Source organism: Mirounga angustirostris, unplaced genomic scaffold (genome assembly GCF_029215605.1).
Source record: "Mirounga angustirostris isolate CCGP_5_RB_7025 unplaced genomic scaffold, mMirAng1.0.hap1 SCAF_3, whole genome shotgun sequence".
Taxonomy (NCBI): domain Eukaryota; kingdom Metazoa; phylum Chordata; class Mammalia; order Carnivora; family Phocidae; genus Mirounga; species Mirounga angustirostris.
The window spans coordinates 94,179,073-94,205,076 of record NW_026991711.1 but is presented as its reverse complement, the minus strand read 5'-3'; the positions used below and the strand labels follow the sequence as shown (position 1 = coordinate 94,205,076).

The 26,004-nt window shown below is 54.5% G+C and overlaps 1 protein-coding gene and 1 long non-coding RNA gene across 2 annotated transcripts; both read right to left on the bottom strand.

Annotated features, from left to right (window-relative positions):
• Positions 1-8,287: 8,287 nt before the first annotated feature.
• Positions 8,288-10,342, bottom strand: TMEM185B (transmembrane protein 185B). The gene has a single exon (XM_045869014.3). The coding sequence runs from the start codon at positions 9,876-9,878 to the stop codon at positions 8,826-8,828; it is 1,053 nt and encodes a 350-aa protein (XP_045724970.1). The 5' UTR covers positions 9,879-10,342; the 3' UTR covers positions 8,288-8,825.
• Positions 10,343-15,594: 5,252 nt separating this feature from the next.
• On the bottom strand, positions 15,595-25,705 carry LOC135363866 (uncharacterized). Its single transcript, XR_010410114.1, has 3 exons — positions 25,244-25,705; positions 19,967-20,096; positions 15,595-16,856 (listed from the first exon to the last, which is right to left on the bottom strand). It is a non-coding gene; the product is annotated as an uncharacterized LOC135363866 (long non-coding RNA).
• Between the last annotated feature and the right edge of the window lie 299 nt (positions 25,706-26,004).

Sequence of the window (26,004 nt, the reverse complement as noted above, 5' to 3'; positions counted from 1 at the left end):
AGGAAAGCAGAGAGAGATTCAGACACAGAAATGCAGACACACAGGAAGAAGTTCACGTGATGATGGAGGCAGAGACTGGGGTGATGTGCCCACGAGCCAAAGAACGCCAACGATTGCCTGAAGTCACCAGAAGTAAGGAGAGCACCAAGGAAAGATTCTTCCCTAGAACTTTCAGAGGAGGCACAGCCATGTGGACACCCTGACTTTGGATTTCTAGCCTCCAGATCTGTGAGGGGAATAGATGTTTTAGGTCATCCAGGTTGGAAGGGTTTCGGAATCATCCTCCCGCCTCACCACTGGGGTCACATCTCAAACTCAGCATGCCCTACGTCCTTCCCACCTTCCTAGCAGATTTTCCTCGTAAGTGGCTCTCATACCTTTCCCTTCCCCTTTACTCATTGTTCCTACAACAACTGTACTTCGTCAAAATGCAAAACGACTCCCCTGTCTGAATATCAAAGTTAAATGCGTTCACTGTAGGAAAATGATTAAATAGGGAGAAGTAGAAAGGAGGGCAAAGCACCTGCACCACTTGGGTTTACTTCCTTTCAGTCTTTTTTCTGTGACTATTTTAACATTGTTTTTATCTGGCATTGCCCTCCCTGCCCTCCCCCAACTTAGTATAATACTGTATTTTCTTGGACTCTGAAAATTCCTTATAAAATATTTATTTTATAAAATATTTCTTTATAAAATGTTTATTTTATGAAATTTCTTTATAAAATATACATTTAAGAGACTGCTTAAGATTCCAGCCTTTGGGGACGCCTGGGTGGCTCAGTCGGTTAAGTGTCTGCCTTCGGCTCAGGTCATGATCCCAGGGTCCTGGGATGGAGCCCCGCATCGGGCTCCCTGCTCGGCGGGAAGCCTGCTTCTCCCACTCCCTCTGTCTGCCGCTCCCCCTGCTTGTGAGTGCGCTCTCTCTGACAAATAAATGAAATCTTAAAAAAAAAAAAGATTCTAGCCTTTGTCTCCCTGAAGTATTTAACTAATCCCCAATTCTTGGGCATTTAGGTTCTTTCCAGGTTTTTTTTGCTGTGATAGAATGATCTTTTAAAACGTTAAGTCTGCTTAAATCCTCTGGCAGTTTCCATGGCCTTCTGGGTATTAAAATTCACCATTCAGCTCTCGAGGCTAGTCATGACCTGATACCTGCTTCCCTCCCTCATCTCCTGGATCACTCCCAAAGGACCATGGACATCTGGTGTCCTGAGTGCCCCTCTGCCCACCATCACCCATAAGGGACTCAGCTGTCCCCGCCTTCACCTCCATGGATCAGGAGGTGATCCTCCACCCCCTGTGAGGTTGGGGATCAGGGTAGTTCTCTGCCCTTGTGGGGGGCTGCGACCTCCTTGCTAGTGCTTCGGTCTGTGTCCTGATCCCCGCCTAGTGGGAGGAAGGACGGACGGAAGGAAGGACGGATGGAAGGATGGACGGACGGACGGAAGGAAGGACGGATGGAAGGAAGGAAGGACGGACGGAAGGAAGGAAGGACGGATGGAAGGAAGGAAGGAAGGACGGACGGAAGGAAGGACGGATGGAAGGAAGGACGGAAGGAAGGATGGACGGAAGGAAGGAAGGAGGGACAGACGGAAGGAAGGAAGGGTCTTGGGACTCTGGGGGATGCTCTCCATTCTGATAGAAAGAGATCCAGGGGAACCAGCAGTCCTCTCGGATAACCGTCACTTCACGTAACTGTGACACCTGCAGTTGTGCCCGGTGACCATGGGGGCAGATGTCCCCCAGAGTTGAGGGTGCGAATGGCACCGCAACAAGATGGAAGGCCAGCCCTCCTTGATGAAATGTGGAGCAGGGCATCTGGGTCACAGCTCACTCCGCCTCGGGATTTCTTGTGCTGTCCCTGACTGTTTAAGTCACTATTAATTCTCGCCAGGCCATCCTGACAGAGCTTTCCTCCTTCCCTCCACGGTCCTGGGCCAGCCTGAGCTGCCGTGGGCGGGCCCCATTCACGCTCCAGCACTGCCCCACTCCCCTCTCCTGGGCCTGCCCTCCTGAGGCCCTGCTGGGCACCGCTGTCACTCACCTGGACACTCTCAGGCCTTGGGTGACCGGCCACGTCTCGTTTGCGGTGAGCGCACTGCACTTGGTACACAGCAGGTGCTCAGGAAATGTGAGCTGAGTGAATGTCGGGCTTGGTCCCCTGCCTTTAGGCCTTTTGGGCTTGGTGTGCGCTACGGACTGAATCATTTGGGGGCCCCACCCCCCAAACTCATGCACTGAAGCCCTACCTCCCAATGTGACAATATTCGGGGGTGGCTCTTTATTAGGTTGTTAGGCTCTGATGAGGTCATGAGGGTAGTGTCCTTATAGTAAGAGACAGGAGGGCCTCACTTCCTCTCTCTCTCGGCCATGTGAGGACACAGCAAGAAGGTAGCCATCTGCAAGCTGCGAAGAGAGTCCTCCCCAGAATCTGATCATGCTGGCTCCCTGGGCTTGGACTTCCAGCCTCCAGAACTACAAGAAATACAGCTGTGTTAGGCCATCCAGTTTCTGGTGTTTTGTTATGGCAGCCTGAGCTAAGACTGTGTTTTTGGCCGTGGCCAACTGTTGCTTGACCTTTGGGGTGTGGGAGCATGCTGTCCTTCTCAGGGTGGAGCCTGCACCCTCTTCCTTTCTGGCCTCTCCCTCCCATGGACCCGTGCGGCTGGCCCAGGCCACCAGTGGAGGACCCGATGGCCCCCATGGCCTGCTCTGAAATGGCCCTTTCCCCCCTGCTAAGGGTCCTCCACGGGGGTGTATGGATAGACAGGGCCTCAGGGACATCTCAGGCCAGGCTCCTTCTCCCCACTCATGACTTCTGCCTGAAGCCTCTTGGGAGGACTGTAACCATCAGAGACACTCCCAGACAGGACATTCTGGCCCTGTTTGGACTCCTGAGGACCGGGCCTGGGCCAAGGTGGCCACAGCCCTGATCTCCCAGCTCTTGGGTGTGTGCCTAATGTTGTTAGAGTCCCTGTGAGTCACAGTGAGCACCCCCTGACTGGGGCAGAGCCTGGCTTGGTCCTCGGTGAGCCAGGAGGCCAGGCTAAGTTGTCTTATGCAAAGGGACAAGAATCTGTCAGGGACCAAGGACAGAGTGGAAGGCTAAGCGGAGGTGGACTGAGAGAAGGACAAGCCGGGCCTTGAGTAGAGAAAGGAGCCTTAAGCAATGTTCAAATGATCAGGACAGCAAGGCCCCCCACCCCACCAACATGTCATTAAACATGCTGCCCAGTGGGAAGGGGGGCGGACAGGGCAACCTGAGGGGCAGGTCAGGGGCAGCCCCGGATGGACATCAGCACTGGCCTGGGGCAACTGCCACCAAGAGTAGGGGGCCCAGACTTTGTTCTCATTGTCTGCTGGTTACCCAGTGCCTGTGGGGGAGGAAGGTGGGGGCTGGCTTCCTGGAAAGGTCTCAGGCTGGTGGGCAAGTCTTTGAACTTCCCACCCTACTCAGTGCCCCTGGTTAAAGCCTGGAAGGGCAAGGTCAAAATGACAGGGCGGCTGTAAGGAGTGGAACTTCAGCCGCATGTGGCTGGTCCCGGTCCAGCTCCAGAGTGGCTCGGGCCAAGGGGAGGCGGGCCATGGCGTGGAGAAGAGGAAGGGGGGCTGCTGTCACTCATGGGAGGGACGGGGGAGGCACCTGTCCAGGAGGGCAGGGGTAGGGGTTTGGGCGGGGCAAGAGCTGGGATGGACGCGGGGCCCAAGATTCTGCGCAGGAGTGTTGCTCATGTCCCAGGAGAGAGCTCCAGGCCCCAGGGGGGCTGTGGCTGAGGCCTGGTGCAGGGGGAGAGGTGGGACACACAGACACAGGGGAGGGAGGAGGCAGGGGCTGTGGGGAGCAGAGAGCTGAGCTGCGGTGGAGAAAGGCTTCAAAACCCACTTCCCCTGCCCTGCCCTTCCGCTAGCTGTTGAACAAACAGGACATCCTGCAAATGCAGACAGAAGGTGGCCTGTGAACCCCGGCGGGTGGCCGTCCATCCCCATTTCCTCCTGGAGGTCAGATTCAAGCACCCTAGCCAACACAACTGTCCTTTGGAAGGACTATCGAAGGCAAATGGCGTCGCTGCCACAAAATGGAGAGAGGCTTGTGGCCAGAATCCTGGCGGTCCCCTAGGCTCCTCTTAGTTCTCGTGAAATGAAAGCCACCAGCAGGACCAGCAAAGGTCTCTGGCCCTGCAGGGGCGAACATGAATTACCTCACTGCGCTAAGTAACCCAACTAAACCAGGGGCCTGCAGAGGACAAAGGGAGTGTGGAGAGTCGCAGAGGGGAGAAGCCATCCTGTGATCTGTTGCAGAAAGGACAGCATCTGGGGGCTCCTGGGTGGTGGCTCAGTTTGTTAAGTGTGACTCTCAATTTCGGCTCAGGTCGTGATCTCGGGGATGTGAGATCGAGCCCCGCATCGGGCTCTGAGCTCAGCGTGGAGTCTACTTGAGATTCTCTCTCTCCCTCTCCCTCTGCACCTCCCCCTGCTCTCTCTAAAATATATATTTTTTAAAGACAGTGTCTGTTATTTTGCAACCGTGCTATGTCATACCGATTTTAATGTATTACACCCAGTTTCCTCTCTTTCCGCCACCATAACATAGGGGGGCTGTGCTCAAAGTCTGTGGTCATAGACCCCCTTTCACACTCTTAAAAATGGTTGAGGACCCCGAGGAGCTTTGGTTTAAGTGAGTTATATCAACATTTAACATGGAAGAAATTAAAGCCAGTAGCTTTTAAAAATATTAACTCATGTAAAAACAATAAATCCATTATGTTAACTTCCTTTAATGAAAAATAACCGTATTTTCCAAGACAAAAGAAAAAAAGTGGCTGAGCAGAGGAGTGATACTGATTTTGCATTTTGCAAACCTTTCTGGTCTGGCTGAGCAGAAAGAAGGCAACCGCCCTCCTGTGTCTGTTCCTGCACCCCGTCTGTGGCCGCTCGGTGGGAGACAGGAGGAGAATGGGCTTCTCCCGGAGGTACGGTTGGCAAAGGGGGGACCCTGTCGTGGTCATTAACTTCAATCCACACCTTCTAGAATAGATGGGAACATGACAAACCAGAGGAGGGCGAGACACCTCCAAGGATGCTGGATTGCGGGTCGGATGAAGTGATGGGTGAAGCAGCCAGGGATCGGGATCGGGGTTGGGGATCACCTCTCTTCTCCCTGAGGAAGGAGCCACTGCCTTGCTGGGCGCACAGGCGGAGCAGGCTAGATGGGGCTGGTAGTTCTGACGTGTAAGCATGGGGCAGGGTGTATGTCAGACCGCTGAGGGGTTGGTGCACTTTCGTCCTCATCCTTGGTGACCCAGCATCTGAGCGCCCTTCCTTTTTAGGCAAAGCCTCCACTGAGTGGGTTCTGGCAGCGGTCTCCCTCCTACTAAAGCTAAAGGGGCCAGAGAGTCTCTGGAGAGGAAAGCAAGCAATCATCTCCCTCCTGGCAGAGGCAGCCGAGGATTACTTGTGGCCGAGGGTGGGGGTGGGGGGTGGCTGGTGGCATGTGCTACATTTGGTGGCATGTGCAGTGTCAGGTGGCCAAGTGGGCCCCGTGATGCACCCCGGCCTGGGTTTGGGGCAGCACGGCTTCCCTTGACCCCCGTGCACCCACTGGATCCCAGGCCTCCGGTCAGCGCGGAACTACCCTTTGCTCCTGACAGTTCCGTGTGTGGAGTCCATCCTGTCGCCTCCTGCCACCCACAACCCAGGAGCAGGCAGACGGGAGGGCCCGCCTCTTCTATCTCGGTATGTGGCCGAGGCCCCTCTACTCTGCTTCTTCCGAGCCGGGAAGCATCCTGCAGAAACCACCCCGGGGCGGCCTCCGAGGACAGCGAGGTTGCAGAACCGTCCTGGGTGGGGCCTCCAGGGCCTCGCCCTAGTCTGTGGAGGGGTCTAGGCGCAGGGTCTTCCTCGTCTCCCCTCCAATGCCTTGTCGCCCCCTCTCCAAACAGATTTCCTCATTTTTATTAGAAACAATGAACTTTTGGAAAATTACAGGATGTATGTAAAACAGCGGAGGAAAATCATTCACCATCTACTACAGATGTTGTGATTCCTTTCGTCTTTAAAACTATGTTGCGACATCGGTGCAGCCTGTCGTGGTTCCCTGGGCGTGTGCTGGCCCACCCCGCCGAGGGCCTGGCTTGGCTTTGTGCTTCGGCCACGGAACCTGTACCCCCCCCACCCCCGACATACACCACGGGGGGCCGGGGGCCGTGTGGTGCTGGCGGGGGCTTGGCCTGGCCTCGTGTGCTTCTGCCAGGGGAAAGAACGTGCCCCAGGAAACACTACTCCTTCGCCGGGGACCCAGGACAGAACCGGGGCGCGCTGTGGAGCCCATACCCGCATCAGACCCACAGCCTGCACCGTCACCCCCGCAGCAGACTCGTGGCCCGGGGAGCGGGGGTCTGTACTCGGAAGCCGCGGAGATTTCTGAGCAAAGGCGAATTCATCATCCTACAGGAGAAACCGCAGTTACAGAATTTGACACGTGTGACATACTGGGGAGAGTCTGCGTTGCAAAAGGCAATTGGTAAGTCCACAGGCACAGCAGAGATTGTGTTTTACAGACTGACATTCCACACCTTGTCACTCCCGCTGTTTTTATCTAATGCTTTTGACGCCAGCACGACAGGGGATGGCCCACCTGGGGGAGAAAGCTGATCGCTATCAGACCCTGGCTCTCTAACGCTGGGGGGCTGGGTGAGCGCGGGAAGGACCCATCGCGGTGGGGAGAGACTGCACCCCATGTCGAGAAGCCCCTAGCCTGAAACGGTAGGCAGGAGGGGCTGGGATCCCCCAAGCCCTACCTTGCATTCCTCCAGCAACCTGCGCCTCCACTCCCAAATCTTACTCAAGTGCAAGTCAGTGTCTTTGGGATATTGTCTGGGAGTGGAAATGTGATCAGGGGCTCTAGGCTCCTGAAAACAAAGAGGGGCCTGAAGTTCTGGGTGGCATTTTGCATATCCCGCTCTTGGCTTTTCCCTCCCACAGGCAGGCTGCTGTGATGAGCCCTATCTTCTCGTGGCCACTTTCGATTGTGTACTTCTCGAGTGTGGGGAGGGATGGCATTTGAATCATGGCTGGCTCAGAGTAGGTCCTCGATAAATATTTGAGAAACGAATGAATCCTTGTTGACAAAATGTTACTGCTGCCCAGGGCTGCTTCCCACATTCCGAGAGCTGGTGTAAACGGAGAGTGCGTGCATGTGTGTGTGTGTGTGTGAGAGAGAGAGAGAGACAGCGAGAGAGCTTGGCATAGTCCAGGGGACTGAACTGAGCTGTGGCGTCCTCAGGCTTTCAGGGAGCCAGGCTCCCAGGACTAGCTTTTGTTGCTGGCATGGCCCCTCGCTGGGTAAATCAAGTAATTGACTTGCAATACTCGACTAGCAATTTGGATCATTTTTACTAAGTTGCTAATGATAAAATGGATTCCCTTTCCTTTTCTCCAGTAATAATATCACTACACTTTTCTATTTCAATCTCCTTTTGAAAGTATTTATTTGTTCTCAGTCAGAAGAACATTATTCTCCCAGAATTTGGTTTTTGCTTTTCTGATTCCCTGGTGTATCACTAGTACCTAAATAAGTACCCAGGACTTACTTTACAAATAACCTCTTCTTACCCTGTTGCTGACAGATCAAAAAGTTTGGACCTTAAAATAATACCTGATCCTGCTGGCCATGTTTTGGTTAAGGCTACTCTTTCCAGCATTCTGATGACAAGTAACATTTTTTTTTATTATAGCCAAGCAATATGCTAAGACTCTCAGCAATGAACAAATCACTTGTTGCTTATTTTGGTTGTTCCTGAAGACAGGTTACTACCTGTGTTGGAAAATTAGAAGGTGCTAAATTAACAGTATCGCTTTATGGCCTGGTATCACACCGGAGCATGTCACCTGTTCCCAAAGGATGGTGGCTCCTCCCTCTACTAACAGAGACCTTAAAACTGTGTAGACTGAGTCGTCTAACACCTGAATATTAAAAGCCACGGGATTTTCGATCCCTATATTCATGCTGGTACTTTGAGAAGATCCTGTACTGGGTACATATTAATGTTTTAAGCAATCTTTAAGGACAGCTGCAATAGACATATATCTTCACACAGAAACTTAAAAAAATACTGTCACGTAATACATTGTAATGCACAGAACTAGAATTCAACAAAATATGTTGCTAAAATATTCATATAAATATCATATATGCATGGATTCATTTCATTAGAAAAAGTCACCTTTTATGATATTAAAGACCAGTATCAGCAAAGCCCAAAGAAAAACTATTTTAACAGGAGGAACACTAAAAATAACAACTCTAAGGCTTATAAACAAGTGGAGGGAAAGAGAATTCTTTACATTTGCTATCATGTCACAACAGGTACAATCTGAAATACAACTATAGACTAGCAGTGTATAAAAATACTTTGAAACAATACTTTCGATACATGGTACCATTAAAAACAAAACAAAACCCAGTTGTGTATTTATTTCGTTTGAGGACCTACTATTCAACTGACTGCTCCCAAGCTAGCTTTTAAAGCACTAGCCTGGAATGCAAGTTCTCTCACACGTATACACCACACACACACACACACCCCACACGCACACATGCATGCGCACACATACACAGAGCCATGTATTAAAATAACCTCCTACATCTATGGTGCATACTGAAGAGTGACTGACAGGCATCAATCTCAAACAAGGCATGAGATGATGATGTTTGGGGCCTATTTTCAGTTCCAAGTTTGGGATGGATGAACACAGAGGCAAAAGTAAGGTGGATTTTGCGTGTGTATATGGTTTCCGATCCACAGATGGGTGCTCCCCAGAAGAGTTTAATCCGGCATATCAATATTTAACTTGGGAGGCGGGGGAACATATTTCCCAGGACTCTGGGTTATAACTACCCTGGCCTTCTTTCCAAACATCGGAGCAATTTTAGGAGCATCTGGAACTGAGGTTTCTTCAGCATCTTCACTGTCTTCATGATGTAGATCATAGGAAATGTTCCCATATTCTCTTAAAAATGGGAAAATTTCAAGCAGAAACTGACAGAAATCTCTGCGAATACCAAACCACCAATGGTTGCCTCCTTTTCGCCTAAATGTCGTGGCCATTAGAGTTATTAGCGAAAGCCAAAGGGGGACAAATATGGAGATGTAAGAGAATGTATTGTGGCCATCTAATCTGTGAACCAGCAGAACCTCAAAAGTGAGCAGGGGCACGACAATCGTTATCCAGCTGATGGCCATGGTCACATGCGTCCTCCGCTGTTCCGCAACCACATCCAAGGAGCGCAGGAACAGGAGGGACCAGACGATGTAATAGAGGACGACCAGGCAGAGGAATGACATGAGAATCCACAGAGGCACGAACACCACCAGCCACGGCCAGTGGATAATCCTGTCCAGCCTCAGGGCGATGAAGATGAACTGCAGGATGTTGACAGAGCACAGGATCTCCAGCTCTAGCGACCTATCGTGTCGGAAGCCCCAGACGCAGGCGGCCACGGACACTGGGGATACGAAGAAAAGTGGCATGAAGACGAGCAGCCAGAAGTGGGTCCCCCTCTCCACCCTGTCGCAGACCAGGACTTCGAACATGAGCAGCAGCAGGTGGATGGCCACGGCGATCAACATGGCTTTGAACTCCACGCAGGCCTCCCCCTCGGTGCGGTATCGAGGGTTGCGGGCCCAAACGGCCGCGCCCACCGAGGCGCCGGCGATGACCAGCAGCTTCCACAGCCATATGGGGGCGAAGACGGCCCAGTAGCTCCACTGGATGATGCCGTCCAGGCGGAGGGGCAGCAGCACCGAGAAGAGCAGCAGGCTGGCGTAGATGAGGAACTTACTCGGGTTGAAGTCCTGGAACAGGCCCCTGGGGTTCATGGCGAAGCCGCCGCCAGCCCACCGGGCCCGCTGCTCCGCCCGACTCGGCGGGCGCCGCGTCTCCGCCGCTTCCCGGGCCCGCCGCCTCCCCGGCCGGCCTGCCGCAGGTCTAGGTGGGCAGCGGCCGGGGCGGACCCGGAGGAGGTTCCGACCCGCGGCGCCGAGCGGCCGGAACACGTGCGCGCGCGGTCACGTGGCCCGCCCGGAAGCGCGGCGGGGGGTGGGCGTGCGCGTGCGCGCCCGAGCTCTGCCCGCTACCCGAGGGCCCCGGGCGGCGCGGCGTCTAGGAGCGTGGCGCTGCCTCGGCCCCGCCGCCCGCCTTATTCCGTACCCATCCGGAAAGCGGCTCCTGCGTGTGGCGCCGGGAGGGACGGGGCCCGGCGCGCCGCTGACACCCCGGCGGCCGGTTGGCTGACTTCGGGAGGACGCTTCCTGCCAGCGCCGGCAGCGGGAAGGCGGGAGTGAGCTCACATCCTCCCGGTCGGCCTAGGGGCCGGGCCCCGGGGGCGGGGCCGGGGCGGGGCCGGGGCGGGGCCCGCCGGGGGCCTCCCCTCGCCCGCAACTGACGCGGGGGCTGCGGCACCGTCGTGAGGTCGGGCGCTGGCCGCGCGCAGGGGCAACGGTGTGGGCACGAGCGAAGGCGCGTGGCCGGGCGGGTGTGGGAGTTTGGGAGCGACGGGGTGGGTGCCGGGAGCTACGAATGCGCAGGGCGGGGCGTGCCTGTGTGGAGACGTGAGTGCGCTTGGTGTGTGTGCAGTGAGGCGGTGGGTTTACCCTGTGCCGACGAGGGGGGGCCCGCGCGGGGTGGGGTGGGGGGCTCTGCCTGGAACAGATGACCTCCAGGGCTGGACTCTGCAATGCGGGTCTCAGGCTGCCTGTGGAATGGTTGAGGCACAGTGCCTAGGCGGCGGCGGTGCCCACCGCCCTCGTGCCGCCCCTTTCACCCCAGAGGTGGAGGGCAGGTGCTGGGGAGGGTGTTAGGTCCCTGTGGGGCCCCCAGGCAAAGTCCCTGGGAGCAGGTGCTTACTGCCCCAGGTCACCTGGCAGGTTCGGAGCAGAGAATGAAACTCAGATTCAGGGCTCTCGACTTTTAAGTCCCGAATCCTCAGTTTTACTTATTTGGCCCTGCCTAAATCTGATTCTCACAGAGCGGTGTTGGGAAACGGGCACTGGACCAGAGAGGTCAAGAAATTTGGGTTCTAGTCTAGGCTCTGCCACCCACCAGCTGAGAGACGTCAGCAGATTCACCCTGGTCTAGCTCGGCCTCAATTTCCTGGGCTGTTGAGTGGTTTCCAGGGGCCACTGGAAACCTGTTGCAGCAGGTCTGTGATTTGGAGCACTCCCCTCTCTCTTGCCCACTTGACAGACCCTGGAGTACTCCTCCCTCTCTTCTCCACTCATCCCCCTGCCCGGCTGAGCCCCGGCTGCTTATCCTTCCTGTCTTTCAGACCCCCACCCGTCCCACGCAGTCCATCCCCTGCAATGGGAATGGAATGTCGACGCTCAAGTGTTGACACTCAAGTTCCGGGCTCTGAGGGGAAGGTCATCAGATGAACATGCCTAGTGTCAGTCAGGGTCTCTGTAGGGTAACAAGGAAGGGCTTCCCGAGAGAGGTAGGGGCCACAGTCCAGATGCAGGAGCTGGCTTTTCCTGGTCAGCATTAACAGGATACTCCTGAAGCATGGTGTGGTGTGGATAATCCTAGCCCTCAGAGATCTCCCTATAACTTCATCAGCTCCCACCTCAGCTAGGGGCACCCGGAGCCTGCCCGCACCCCAGGGTCCTGGGGGAGGGACTCCCAACCAAGTGAGCCCTGCCAGTCCTCCTAGATGTGTCTTCAGGGCCCCTGGTTTCTAAAGAACCCCTCAGAGTCATTGTGGGGGGATGTTAGCTAAGTGGGGCTCTAGCCTTTGTCCCATCCAGAGTTGCTCTACTCTGTTTCTTATGTTGGTTTTTCTTTTACTATTTCCTTTCAAGAAGGGATTTGCTGGTTAAAACAATTTAAAATTCAAAACCTTTGTTCCCATCCAACTCTGAAATGGGCTAAGAAAAACATGGAGGGTTGTTTTGAGGATCAGATGAATCAATACATGGAAAGCACTTTGCATTTAAAGAAATGTGAGCTATTAATATTACCGCACTGGGGAGTGTAAGTAAAGCCTGAAGAGGGGAGGGCTTGCTAGAGCCACGTCCCCTGTACTTTGTTAGAGCAGTCAGAAATCCTCCCCAGCTCCTCCCTCTAGCTAGATGACCTCAGGGCCTCTGGTGCCAGCTCTGTGGCGAAGACAGGAGTTTGGAGGGTGTTATCCCATCTCTAGAGCTCCTCCTTTAGGACAAGCGCCTGATTCTCATCCAGGAAGGCAGTTTTGAGGTGGCCGGTCACCGCACCGTGTGCCGCCGCTGCCGCATTCCTGGAGGACGTCAGAGCCTGCTTCCAGCTCTGTGCCAAAGCCGCAGGTGGGGACCTGCTGCGTGCCGTCCCCTCAGCTGGCTTTCCTGGGCGCTCAGGCCTGGACTCCCAGTGCTGCGCACTGGACACCCCTGCTGTTTTCTCTGATGCGCTCAGTCTCTCAGGGCCTTGCCCTTTATGTTAACCTTGAAAGCTAACATGGATGGTTATGTGCCAGGGACTGATCCCATAGCCACCCGTGAGGCCGGTACACTAAGTGTGCATTCATTCATTTACAGAGGGCACGCGGGTGCTCTAGTCCACCAGCTCAGCCTGCCTATCCCGAGGCAGGGTGAATAGAGTCCTGAGATGTGTCCCCTCCCCCCAAAGTCTCCCCCCCAGCTTAGCATCCTCAGTCCATCTTCCCTTCTTGACCTCAGGGCCCTCCTGAGCTTGCCCTGGCCCACCTGCTGGCCAAGTCCCTTTCCTGTGGTCTGCCACATCCCCTGTCCGTGCGAATGGGCCATGCATGATCTCTGCATCCCGCGGCCGTGCTGTTCTCTTCTCAGGGTGGCCCACCCCTACCTAACTTCCTTCTTTCCTGACCACCAAGACCCAAGGCAGCTTTAGGCCTTGGGAAACCTTGTCGACCCCTGGGGGACTGGCGACCCTTCTCTGACCTCCCACAGCATCAGGGACTTTGTTCCTGTCACAGGACTCACTTTACTGGCTTGAGTCTGTTGGGCCATCTTTCCCCTCGTGAGATTTGAGTTCCAGAAACCCAGCCAGTGCTTAGGCCATAGCATAGGCTGGAGAAATGCTGGTCGAGTGAATGAGTGAATAATTTGGCCCTACTGGTGACTGTGACTGGCCCAGATCCGGTGGTTCCCTTCCTCCCTTTCCTCGGAGCAATGTGGAGCCGACACCCGGAGCCTGCCCACACCCCAGGCCCTGTGCCGGCCCCTCCTGGGCCTGGGTGGTCCGTCCTCAGCTCGTGAATTAGTCATTCATTTCCAATGCTGTCGTAACAAGTTGCCACAAACTTAGCAGCTTAAAAAAAATGCCCATTTATTATCCCACAGTTTCTGTAAGTCAGAAGTCGGGGCATAGGGCGGCTCGGCTGGCCTTGCTGGAGTCTCACAAGACCCAAATCAGGGTGTCGGCCGGGAGGCACTCCCTTCTGGAGGCTCTGGTGGTGAATCTGCCTCCGAGTTCATTAGGCTCGTTGGCAGAATTTGTTCCTGTGGAGATGTGGGACTGAGGCTCCCATGTCCTCGTTAGCTGTGGGCCGGGGACATTGTCAGCCACCCGTATTTCCCGGCATGTGGCCCCCTTCAAAGCCTCCCACGGTGAATGGAGTTCTCAGGCTTTCTGGTCTCTGACCGTTCAGCTGCATCTCTCTTCTGCCTCCCTTTTCTGTTTTTGAGGGCTCATGTGATGACATTGGGCGCCACCAATAAGCCAGGATAATCTCTCTATTTTAAGGTCAACCTAGTAGTAAACTTGATTCCATCGGCAAAGTCCCTTTACAGCAGCACTTCGATTAGTGTTTGCATGAGCAGAGGACCCACGGGAAAGCTGGGGCATCTTTATTTTCTCATTTTTTAATTTTTTTTTTTCAAGTAGGCTCCACGCCCCACGTGGGGCTTGAACTCCCGACCCTGAGATCAAGAGTCGCATGCTGTACTGACAGAGTCAGCCAGGGGCATCTTTAGAATTCCTTTCAGGCCCAGCGTGGCTCTTCCTTCTCCGAGCTTCGTTAGGGGCCACTGCTCTGGGAGAGCCACAGGGAGCCTTTGCCCAAGTGCCCTCCACACACAGACCAGGGGGACAACGCTGGGTTCCCCGGGTTGCCCTTGGTGACACCTGGGTACGCTCCCTGTCCCACTGGGCCAGTCCCCCTGAGCAGCTAGAACCCGGGTAGGATTCAGGATTCGTCCATGGTCCCCTGGCCCTTTGCTGAATGTCCTCTGAGTGGCAGCTTAGGGCAGGGGGATGACCTTTACAGAAAGCCCAGGGGCATTTCACTTTCAGACCCCTTTGTGAGTTTGCTCACCTCAGCTCTTTCACGGGAAAGTCACGGAGCACCTGGCCCTTTGTGTCTGCCTCAGCGCCCGCCATCACCCCTTGGCCCTCAGTCCTTAAATGCAGCAGGCTCTCACCTCTGCCTGCAGTAGCCTCCTGCCCCCCCCTTTGGGCTCCCCCACTGGCAACACACACTCTCAGCGTGCTAGTGGGCCAGGGGCACGGACTCCAGAATCCCTCGGGCCAACGCAGGAGTTCTCGCTCGGCCGTCTCCAAGCTCTGTGACCTTGACAACTAATCGAGCCTCGGGCCCCCATCTGTGAAATGGCAATAACCTCACCACTTGGTGTACAAAAACCCAGAATATGCTCAGTTCCTGCCCCTCGTTGGTGGCTACTGTTTCTGCCTGGGCAGCAGATGCAGCGAGCCTCCTTTGGCCTGTTTCCCCTGCTGCGCGGTCGCTCCCACGCCGGGGCATCGTGATCCCCTGCTCATCCGGCTGCCCCAGGTGCTCGGTGCCTCTCCCGAGGGCAGGCCCCCATCTCTCATCTCTGGATCTGCAGTGTCCAGCACAGGCCTGCACAGAGTAAATGTATTGGGAAAGCACAGGCGGCCAGGAAGGTTGGAGCTGATGCAGCATCTTTTCCCCTGGCTGAGCGTGGAGCAAGGTCAGCTCTGTGCGACAAAGCAGCTTGTCTAAAGCCACTGGGTGTTGGCTTTGCAGGGAGGTGTCGCTGGGCTTTCATGAGGACCTCCTGGAGCATGCCAGCCCCTCGTGCCTGCACTGGGCTCAGTATTTCAAAGCACTGTGTCATCCGAAGCTGACTTTGAGGGGCTGTGGCGGCAAAGGCACTCACCTCATTTCGCAGGTGGGGAAACTGAGGCCCAGCACCCTGACTACAGTTCTCTGCTGAGCCCTGCCGTTGGCCCAGCTGGTATCCTGGCCCTGTTCATCAGCTCAGTCTGATGAGTGGCCCCACTGAAGAGACTGCAGACTCTGGTTGGGACCCCTTGAGACTTAGCAGCTATTCCTTAATTCCTATATTCATTTAACACATACGCTTCAGCCATCTGCCCCATGATCCAAGCCCCATCCTGACATGGGAGGCAGCGTGAGCAGTGCCTACAGCTTCTCCCATGCTGACCCCTTCTCAGTTCAGGTGTCACCTCCTCCGAGGTGCCCTCCCTGACCACCTCACCTAAAGTCACCTCCTCCCTACTTCTCTCACCCCGATTTATTTCTCTTCTGTTTCCTCTATGGTCACTAAACACACGGTTTCTTTAGGAAAATCGGGGAAATGTAGTCATTTAAAGAAAAAAAAGTTCTAGTGTTACAACTACAGAAAACCACAGTTAACATTTTAGTGTATTTCCTTCCAGTTGGTCATCTCTGCAATGACATATCATTGCCCACATGCCATTTTATTCTGCTTTTTGTTTAACATCAATTCTAAGACTGGCTTATCTTCACATTCTAACATCTCTGGATCTTGCACCACACAACGGATGGTTTTCCAGGCGCCGTCAGCCTCTTGAAATTCACCTCTTCCAAAGGGGGTTCGTATTGCTTCTGACAGTCTCCTGGGGGCACTGCCAACTTGAGCAGACTTTACATTAAATTTAAATTTTCAGCTTTCGCTGGAGGTGTTTGGAGACCACGTCTGTAGTGCAAATTCAGACTCCAACCTGTATGGGTACGGGCTTCTTCACATTCTCAAGGGCGATTTTGTTTCCTCCCTGCACCCAGGGCGAGGATGAGACATACTTTCTGCCTGGAAAGGGCTGTTTTTCATCCCCCATGCATTTAGGGAATAGTCCCTTGGGGTCCTAGCTACTTAGATGCCCGTTGTTAGATAACCCATCCTGGGTATTTTTTCTTCCTTCCTGATACATGAAATTGTGGCACGTCTTACAATCAATGGTGTCTTAAATGTGATGATATGCCGTCACTAGAAACGTTCCTCAGATGACCATTAATGCATTGTGAGCATCTTTTTTTTTTTTTTAAGATTTTATTTAGTTATTAGAGAGAGAGAGAGGGAGAGCGCCCAAGCAGGGGGAGGGGCAGGCAGAGGCAGAGAGAGAAGCAGGCTTCCCGCCGAGCAGGAGCCCCATGCGGGACTCGATCCAGGAACCCGGGATCATGACCTGAGCCAAAGGCAGACGCTTAACGACTGAGCCACCCAGGTGCCCCTGTGAGCCTCTTTTGAACAGCTCTGCAATATTACATCAGTGTTGTCCAGTATTCCCCTCACCCATTCCTTCACTGCATCTTGGGGTTATTTCTGTTCTTCTCTGAGATAAGGAGCCTCGTGGTCTTTCCCACCACACACAGCTGCTTTCTCATCCAGAGGATTTCTTCGGGGTAATTCCCAGAAATCAAATTGCCGGGCTGAAGGAGTGAATATGCTGATACATGAAGCCTGGCGTTTTTCGAGGCGGATTTTTTTTCTTTTTTCTGTGTTGCCTTTGCAGACACGGGGTTGGTGCCTTCTTCACAAGTTGAGGGTGTGAGTCCACTTCTGCTGACAGTGGCTGGTTCAGTGCTTTTGGTCCGGAAACCTCTGTAAGGGTGAAGGATTAATGTGAAAGGAGGTAAAGAGGCTGGAATTAGAAGCTAACTTGGCTATAGGGCCGCATAAAATTAATAGCCAACTAAAAACCAGGACTGGTTTGGACGTGAGAGTGTGGCCATGCGGGGTCGGGGGTCTCTTTGGGTTCGATCACGGTAACCTCCAAATGTTATGAATCGATAAGCTGAGCCCTGGGATAATTTAATGTGAGGCATTCAAATGGAGTTATGTATTACTAATTCAAACTGATTTCGTGTTGGGGGGGCATGGGTGGGAAACTTCTGAATTACGGAAGGTAGGTATTTCAGTTGCCAATTGTTTGCATTTACGTCAGTGCCACTTAACTATTTTAAGCAGTTTGCCTCTGTGATGTCAGCTTTCTTCTCCAGTGTTGTTTGCATGATTAATTTACTCAGCGAAAGAGCTCTTTGTTTTACAAAGGTGATCCTCAGTCCTGCTCTCACCTGGATTTGTTGTAAATTCATAGGCAATGTGTCCTGGATGAATGATGTGTTTACTGGGGGCAGGAATGGACACTTGTAACATTGTAATCCCAAATTCACCATGGATTGTCTTTTACCCTTTCAGTGATGGGTGCTAAGTAGCCCAACAATCACCGACAAACACTCGCCTCTGCAGGTCATTCAGAGCCAGGCCCTGGGGTTACCCTGCTCACAGTTTGGGGCCCTCGCCTCGAAGGGGCTGTCAGTCCTGCCGTGCAGGGGACAGACAGCACAAGAGTGTGCACTCCCTGCCCAAAACCGTCAGTGGCTTCTCGTTTCTCGGGAAAAATCCACAGGCCTTACCATGCCCTTCAAGGCTCTGGTTGACCGGCCTCGGCTTATCTCTCTGATCTCATCTCACCACTTGCTGGGCTCCTGCCGCCCTACCAGCCTCTTTCTGTTCCTCAAATCCCCAGACCATTGCTGCCTCGGGGGCAGTCATGGAGTTGTGTGCTGGGCAGACGCCTTCACGGGGAGATTGTGACAGCCTGGGCCCACCCTCGTGCTTCAAGCCACCCGCTCGTCACTCGGCGGCTGTGCGCGGGCCGTCTGCTAGGCTCTGGCGTGGGCTAGGCTCTGTGGCCCCTGTTGCCAAGGACTGATTATTCTTCTCTGCGAAGGGCACGAACACGAAACACTGAGCCACCCTGAAAGAGCCAGAGAGTGAACCTGAGGTCACGGGGCTGAAAGCAATGGAAAGTCAGATAGAAACTAGAAGAAAGAAGCATCGCATGTAAGCTGTGGGGTGAAGGTTGGAGGACAGCTGGGTGATCAGGGGAGAAGGCTCTACTATTGGCTGTAACAGAACTCTGAACGAGACCACCGCTGAGGGGGGTGCCCACGCTGTGTTTCGGCGTGAGCCAAAGAAGGACCGCCTGGATTTAAACCCCAGCTCTGTCATTTAGCCAGCTCTGTCTCTCCAACCCAATGACTCAGCCTCTCTGAGGCTAGGTTTTCTCATCTGTAAAGTGGGGATAATAACACCTACTTCACAGGACAGAGGGGAGAAAGTAGAGACATAGGGCCTGGCACATTTAGGAGATGATCAACGTCTGAGCACAATCCCCTGCCCTCTGCCCACCCCCCCGAAGCTGCGGCTGGAGAGCAGAATGCCTGGCAGGGGGTGGGCCGCTCTCAGATCCCTGTTAGAGTCAGGCGGCCTGTAACTAAAGGTGAACTGGGCGCCTGGCTGGCTCAGTCAGAGGAACATGTGACTCTTGATCTTGGGGTCGAGTTCGAGCCCCAAGTTGAGTGTAGGGGTCACAAAAAATTTTTAAAAAATAAAAAATAAAGGTGAACTTATATAACTAAAATAAATAACCCAGGTGACTGGCACCTGACTCACTTCTCCCTAGGCCTGGTTCTGCTTTATAGATTAAGTGGGCCAGGTGGGTCCGGGGTCTCCAAGTGCAGGTCCAAGTGCAGATCCCTGGGCCTCCACCCAGACTCACCAAATCAGACACCTGGAGGGTGGGCCCTGGAATCCAAATTACTTTAAAGCTCCCCCAGATGATTCCATGTGCAGCCAGGTCTCAGAACTATCAGCCAGGTGCTCCTTGAAAAGCCTTTGCAGCCCTTAGAGTCTGTGTTTCCATCCCCATCAAAAACCCTGTGCCGCATGGGGGTCTCATGTCAGTACGTCTGGGCCAGAGTTCATCTGATTTCGTCAGAGATAGGGAGGTTTCCCTGGTGCTGCTCATTCCCGAGGTGTGGGGAAGGGACTTTGTCCCACCCCCAGGTCGTGGTGAGGCCCCGCTGGCCCAGCACAGGTCCCAGCCACCTGGAGCAGCAAGATGGGTGAGGCCAGTGCTGGGCGACAGGGAGGTGAGGAGGTGACACACTCCTGAACAGCTGGTTTTTCTCCTTTCCTTGTGGCCTTGGTCAGAGCACTGAAATCCACGTTTGGGCCGAGGAGAGCACAAATCCAGCCAGCAGATCCTGCGTACTTCCCGTGAGCAAGGGCTCTAATCACGGCTGTCTTGTCCCAGGGTGGCAGTGTGGAAATCTGGATGTAATCATCCGTTCGCTTCTTTCCTGCATCCCCCCACCTAAACATGGGGACCGACGGGGACATGGGGGAGAGGACAGGGACATTAGACCTGGGGTGAGTCTGCCTCCCTGTGGGCACCTCTCAAGTCTGGCTTCTAAGCACACACGGCAAGTGGTGGCCTCTGGCCTCATTTCCTTTTCCCCAGAAGCAAATGGCCCAGCAGAACTGGCGAAGGGCGTAGTTGTAGGCCATTCTTCCAGCGCCTTGGTACAGTTTTCCTGTCCTGCCTTCTGTCCTCTGGCCTAGTGCCCTTGTGTGGAGAGTCTCGCCTCTGGTTGTGGCATAGAGTTGTGATTTATTTATTTTAAAAGATTTTATTTATTTATTTGACAGCAAGAGAGAGCAGGGGCGAGGAGGAGAGGAAGAAGCAGGCTCCCCACTGAGCAGGGAGCCTGGCGTGGGGCTCGATCCCAGGACCCTGGGATCATGACCTGAGCCAGAGGCAGATGCTTAACCGACTGAGCCACCCAGGCACCCCTAGAGTTGTGGTTTAAAGCCTGGGTTTTAGGCAAGGCAGCCCTGGTCTGGATCCCACCTTTGCTGCTTACCTGCTACAAGATCTTGGGCAAACAGCTTCGTCATTGCACCCATCTTTTCGCTTCCTGTAAAAGGGGCTGCTGAGGGATTGGCCGAGTGCAGGCTTGGCAAGCCCCAGGCCCATGACCGTCAGCCACTCTCCTGTTTAGAAGGGTGGTTCTTTTTATTTATCTATTTATTTTTAAGATTTTATTTATTTAACAGAGAGAGACACAGCGAGAGAGGGAACACAAGCAGAGGGAGTGGGAGAGGGAGAAGCAGGCTTCCCGTGGAGCAGGGAGCCCGATGTGGGGCTCGATCCCAGGACCCTGGGATCATGACCTGAGCCGAAGGCAGACGCTTAACGACTGAGCCACCTAGGCGGCCCGGGTGGTTCTTTTTATAGTAGTCTTGTTGTCTTCAGTCTTTATCCGCTGATTCTCTTCGACGGCTTCTGGAGAATGCTGCCCACCAGCTGCAATGCTTCCTCACCAACCCGATCCCTCTCTCTCTCTCTGAGAAGGAGCTCTTCCAGAAGCTGTATTCTAACCTCTGTCAAGATCAGCGTTCTGTGTGTAGCTTTGGAGAAGGGAATCTGATTGTATTGCCTCTTTGGTGGGAAAGGTTATTTTCTACTTGGTCTGTGCTTAAAGCCAGCCCCCACTGTGTGACAGAGGCATTTCCTGCATGGTCCTCAAGGGAGGTGGTGGTGGGGCTAACACACGGATTGTCTGTGAATTCTCAGAGCCTGGACCCCATCTCTAGATGGCATATGAAAGAACAGAGGCATTAGTCAGGGTAGGGACCCAGGGGTTACCCCCTAAGACCGGATTTGAGCTTTTATTTTGTTTCAGTCCCTCATTTGGACACAGCTGGATTCTTCTAAGATAAATAATATCAGGGGCCTGGGTGGCTCAGTCGGTTAAGCATCTGCCTTCGGCTCAGGTCATGATCCTGGGGTCCTGGGATCGAGCCCCGCATCGGGCTCCATGCTTGGCGGGGAGTCTGCTTCTCCCTCTCCCTCTGCTGCTCACCCTGCTTGTGCTCTCTCACTCGCTTTCTCTCTCTCTCTCTCAAATAAATAAATACAATCTTTAACAAAAAAGATCAATAGTATCAGATGCTCACATGGCACAGACCGGGGCCAGGCACCACTGCAGTCGATGCTCACGGTGGGTGGTGACTTGTTCAAGCTCAGGTAGCCAGAAAGCAGCAGAGCCAGAGCGCATGGGTGGTCTGACTCCGGAGCCCAGCCCTGAACCATCTGTGGGTGGCCTCTCATCACCCATGGAGGAGAAAGTAGTATTTATTGAGCACCTACCATGTGCCAAGCATGATGTAGGAATAACTACGATCTCAGATCACCTCCTTCCTCCCAAGGAACGTTGGAGAGGGAGAGAGGGAGAAGGGGTAGCAGGCAAGAAGGTTGCCTTCCTCGGCTGGGTTCTGCCAGGCTGGAGCCGAAAGGACAGGTGGCTGATGAGGCCAGGCTGAGCGGGCTCATCCCAGGAGGAGGGCAGAGGCTGCAAGGCAGGCAGCTTCCGGCTCTCCCCACCCGGTGCAGCCGCCCCCAGGGAGACAACCCGCACAGACAGCCCAGAACACATCTGCTCATTAGTGGCCACCAGGGCAGCCGGCCCAGCCCCTGTGCCACGGGGCCTCCCTGAACTTGGAAGCCCACAAGCCGGGGCACCTTGGGCCCAGCCCCCAGAGCTCCTTTCCCCGGGCTCGCTGTGCAGGCAAGCAGAGCCCAGGTGTCTGCCAGCTTTGGCTTCAGGGTCATGGCCTCCACATCTAAGCCCCCGTGGGACAACCGGGAGCTCCAGCTCAGCAGCGTGGGTTGTAGAATCCAAAAACCAATTAATTTGGGGCTTGGGGGAAAATCTGTCTGACTGGTGGTTTGGCCAGATCTTCAGAAGAGCCAGTCAGGTTGTATGCTGTGACTATGGTTCAGGGCTGGCTACTGCCAAGTAGGACGGGACCCCCTGCGATGCTTCTTGCCCCACTTAGCAGTGTCGTCCCTCCTGACTGCAGTGGGGGCATATCCAGGGTGAGGGGCTCCTCGGGCAGCTGTGTCTCCATCAATTCCTCCAGACCTACTTTCCTTGCATGCCAAGCAACAGCCCCCATTGAGCCCACAGGCAGTTCCAAGGATGCCTTATCACATTCAAGGGCTGAGGTGTCGGTCAGGGTCAGAGCCAAGCACCTGGAAGAGCCTTGGGATGGGGTGGGGGGGGGATGTGTGCAGAGGCAGGAGTGAGCTTTCTGCCTGGCTGCCTTACAGATGAAGGGTCTGGTGTACACAGGATCCCTGGGGCTGATTTGGGACCAGGGAGCTGGAGCACCAACTACATTTCCACTCTGATCATTCTAGAACAAGTGCAGGGAGCATGAGTTGGGGGTTCCCCCCAAATTGTAACCATCTGGGATCTTCCCCCTTCTGTTAGGACTTTTTTCCTTTAGTGGGGTTGGCAGCGTATGTGAGACAGGTGCCCTCATCAGCCCCTGGGCTGGTGGTCCTGGTTTCCCGGATGACTTCTGTGCAGTTCTCCAGGTCTAGCAGGGGTGTGAGCGCCCCCATGCCGGCTGGCGGGGCACCGGATGCTCCTGCTACAGCTGGTCAGGGAGCCGAGCTAACTGGAGCCAGAGCTGTGTGCAGATGTCGGGTGGGTCTTGGAGAAAGAGGCAGACAGGCCCCACCTTTGGTTTGCTGGTCCATGCGTACCCACACACATACAACACGCACACCTGCTTCCCTAAGGAACGCTGACCTCGGTTGCAACCAGAGCAAGGGCTGAGGGAAGTTGAGCTAAGGAGTGCCCAGCATGGGAGGGCCCCTGGGAGGAGGAGAGGTGAGTCATGAAAGGTGGGGACAGGGACAATGGGTTTGCCTCCCAGAGCCATTTCTGCAGATGGAAATTCGAGGGTCTCTGAACCTTCTGGGAAGGGCTTTGTACCTGGAGGTTGCCAACCAGGGACCCCCTTCTCGAAAACTCTGCCGGTCCTTACTCAGAGGCTTCCCTGTTTCCACGGCAGGCGGGCACTCTTCTTGTCATTCCAGGCTTTCTGCTCCTGATCGATTCCTCTAACCACATCCCCGATTCCTCTGTGAAACAGTCCTATGTAGCCTTGCCAATCACTTCTCGGGCTTCCCCACCTCTGGGTCTTTGTTTCTCTCAGTGGCCCCCTGCCTTGAATGCGTCCATCTTCTCTCCCTCCCTCCTTTGGGTTTGCCAGAATCCTCTTCATTTTTTGAGCCCAATTCCAGCTCCACCTCCTTCTAGACACAGCTGGCTGCCTACTTCACTTTACTGTGATGACTCTTTGCTCCGAAGCCCTCTCTTCTCCTGAGGTCCCAGTTTCCTTCTCCGCAAACTGGGACGATACCATGGAGCTTTGTTGCGAACGTTATTTGGGATGGCCTTCGTGGAAGTGGCCACCACACTGTAGACACTCAATAAATGCTTCTGTGCCAGGCACCAGGATACAGACAGAAGACGAAATCCCCAGGCTCTCGGGGGGACGGAAGGCCAGAGGAGGGGCACCTTACTTCTCCGGAGAGGGGTGGGGTGGCAGGGGAGCCCCACGGCGTGGTTGAGTTTGGAGGAGGAGTGGATCTGCTGGAGAGCAGCAGGGGAGAGGGAGTGAGGGAAGGCAGTGGGGCAGAAGGAGGAGGGTGCGAATGATTGCGGGGCACCATGTGGGGAGCAGCAGGGAGGAAGGAGGCTGCGGCAGCCTCCTTTATAGGAGGCAGAGGTGGGGAAGTCACTGAAGGTGCTGAGGGACCGCACCCATCCTGACTGTGTGTGGAGCGGGTTTGGGAGAGGCAGACTGGGCGGCCAGGAGGTGGAGGAGGCTGCTGACCCCAGGGGAGGCTGCAAGTGGGCGGCCCTGACTTAGGCTTAGTCAGAGACCCTGGGCCTGGCCCTGCAGCCTCACGTCACCCTTCCTGGAATAAAAAGTGGAAAATTTGGATTTGCTTTTTGGAGTTGTCTTGAACTTGACCTGGGTAAAGAAGATGGATGGGTCCTTCCTTAGGATCCCCAGCTTTCATTTCCCTGTGCGTCCCCACTTCCTTGCATTCATGGTTGTAATCACGTTGTGCACGGAACTCCTTGTTTGTCTTTGGCTGGGTGGTTTCTCCTTCCCGGACTTTGCTCTTCTGTTGGGGTTCCCACTATCTCCTCTGCTCCCTCAGCAGAGGAGGTTTCCAGCGGGCAGAGTGTGTAGAGGCTTTGAACACCAGCAACATGGGGGCGGGGAGGGTGGAGGGGCTCCTGTCCCTGGGCCCAGAGGGTCTGTTTTGCTCACTCGTATGCAGGACAGTGCCTGGCAGCTGGTTTGTGGTCAATAAATAATGGCTAAAGGGATGTGTATTGAATGCCGGAATCTCTGTCCCTCCAAGTTCCGGGTGTGTTGTGGGTGTCCGATACCTCCCCCCCATAGTCTGAATGTCCAGGATTTGGGGGCAGGGACAGGAGCCACAAGCAGTGGAGGAGATGATCATCTCAACCCTCATCAGGGTTGAACTGTCCCATGTCTTTGGTGCATTCCAGGAGGTCCTGTGCTGTTGGGAGTGTGGCCAGGTGACCTGGGACTGTGTATGCAGGGAGTGGGGTCGGGTGGGGATGGGGGGCACTGGAGAGGTGTTGCCTCTGTTCCACATCTCTGAAATGTGCTGGCCTCTTTCTGGAAATTGCTCACTTTTCTTATCAGTGGGCTTGGCAGCCGTTGGGGAATTTCTGGAGGGGGGGTGGGTCCTGGAAGGAAACCACCAGTGGACTGCCGTTTCCCCAGAAGCCCAAACACAAAGGGTGGTGTGGAGCCAGTGCCGCAGAGGGGCTGTTTTTTCCCTTAAGAACAAGCCAGATCATGTCAGAAGAAGGAAGGCTGTTATCCTTCAATTTCATGTGTTGTTCTGACCAATGGTCTCAATATGTATGGGATTGTAGCAGCTGGGGGTGGGGATGGACAGAGCAGAGATTCTGCACTAATTAGTGGCAGGCCAGTGGGTGTGATGCCCCCAGGTGCAGTGAGGAGGACCCAGATTGCTCTGAAAAGCCATAGGGCAACCCTGGGATTCGGGTGTTATGTCCTCACGTGCCTAGAAGTACTCAGAGAGGTTAAGAGCTTGTGTGAGGTCACACAGCATGTGTCGATGGAGCTGTGATTTGAACCCAGCCAGGTCTCTGGCTCCAAAGTCATGTTAAAGCATCCCCCTCGTAGGGAGGAACAGCAGGCTATCCATCCCCAGTCTTGTTCTAGATCATTCCAGAGATGGGAGCTTACCATTTTCCATTGGAGCTTACCGTTTTCACATCCCAGCCTCCTCGGGGGTGCCTTCTCCTTCGTGTGCTGCTGAGTCCGTGAGAGGTCGGCTTCCCCCACCTGTGAGTGTTGGGGACTTGGATGTGGGGCCCTCCTGGTGGGATTTCAGGCCACCACCCGCTCTGCCTTTGGATAGGGCAGTGAGAACCGGGGGTTCCTGGGGAGGAGGGGAGGCCTCTCTACTGGGAACCGGGAAGAGGACCAAAGTCAATACCGAAAGCTGGAAAGGAATCAGCAGCCACAGGATGCAGGCTCCATCAGTGACAGGCCTGTGTTTGTCCTTGGCTCTGTCAGAGCTGACAGGGCAGGTCGTCGCTGGGCCGCACCAGCAGACAGAGCCACAGGGCCGTGCTTACCCCGTGGTGAGGACCCTTGCCCTCCCTCCCCACTCCCAAGCCTGCCCCAGAAAGCAGACTGACTAGCTGCATATAATCCCCCAGAGCCACCGGGCCTGAGGTTTCCCTACAGGCAGAGAAACAACTTTGTTTGCATCCTAGGGAGCCAAAGAGCAGTGGAGAAAGCTGGGGACAGAATCCAGTTCACGGGACAAACGTCCATGGGGTGCCTGCTGAGAGCAGGGTCCCCAGATAGAGGAAATGGCCACTTCACCCCCACTGGGCAGGGGGGGGCTACTATCAGGGAACAGAAAGCAAGTGTTGGAGAGGATGTGGAGAAATGGAAACTCTTGTGCCCCATTGGTGGGCATGTAAAATGGTATGGCGGTTCCTCAAAAAATTAAAAA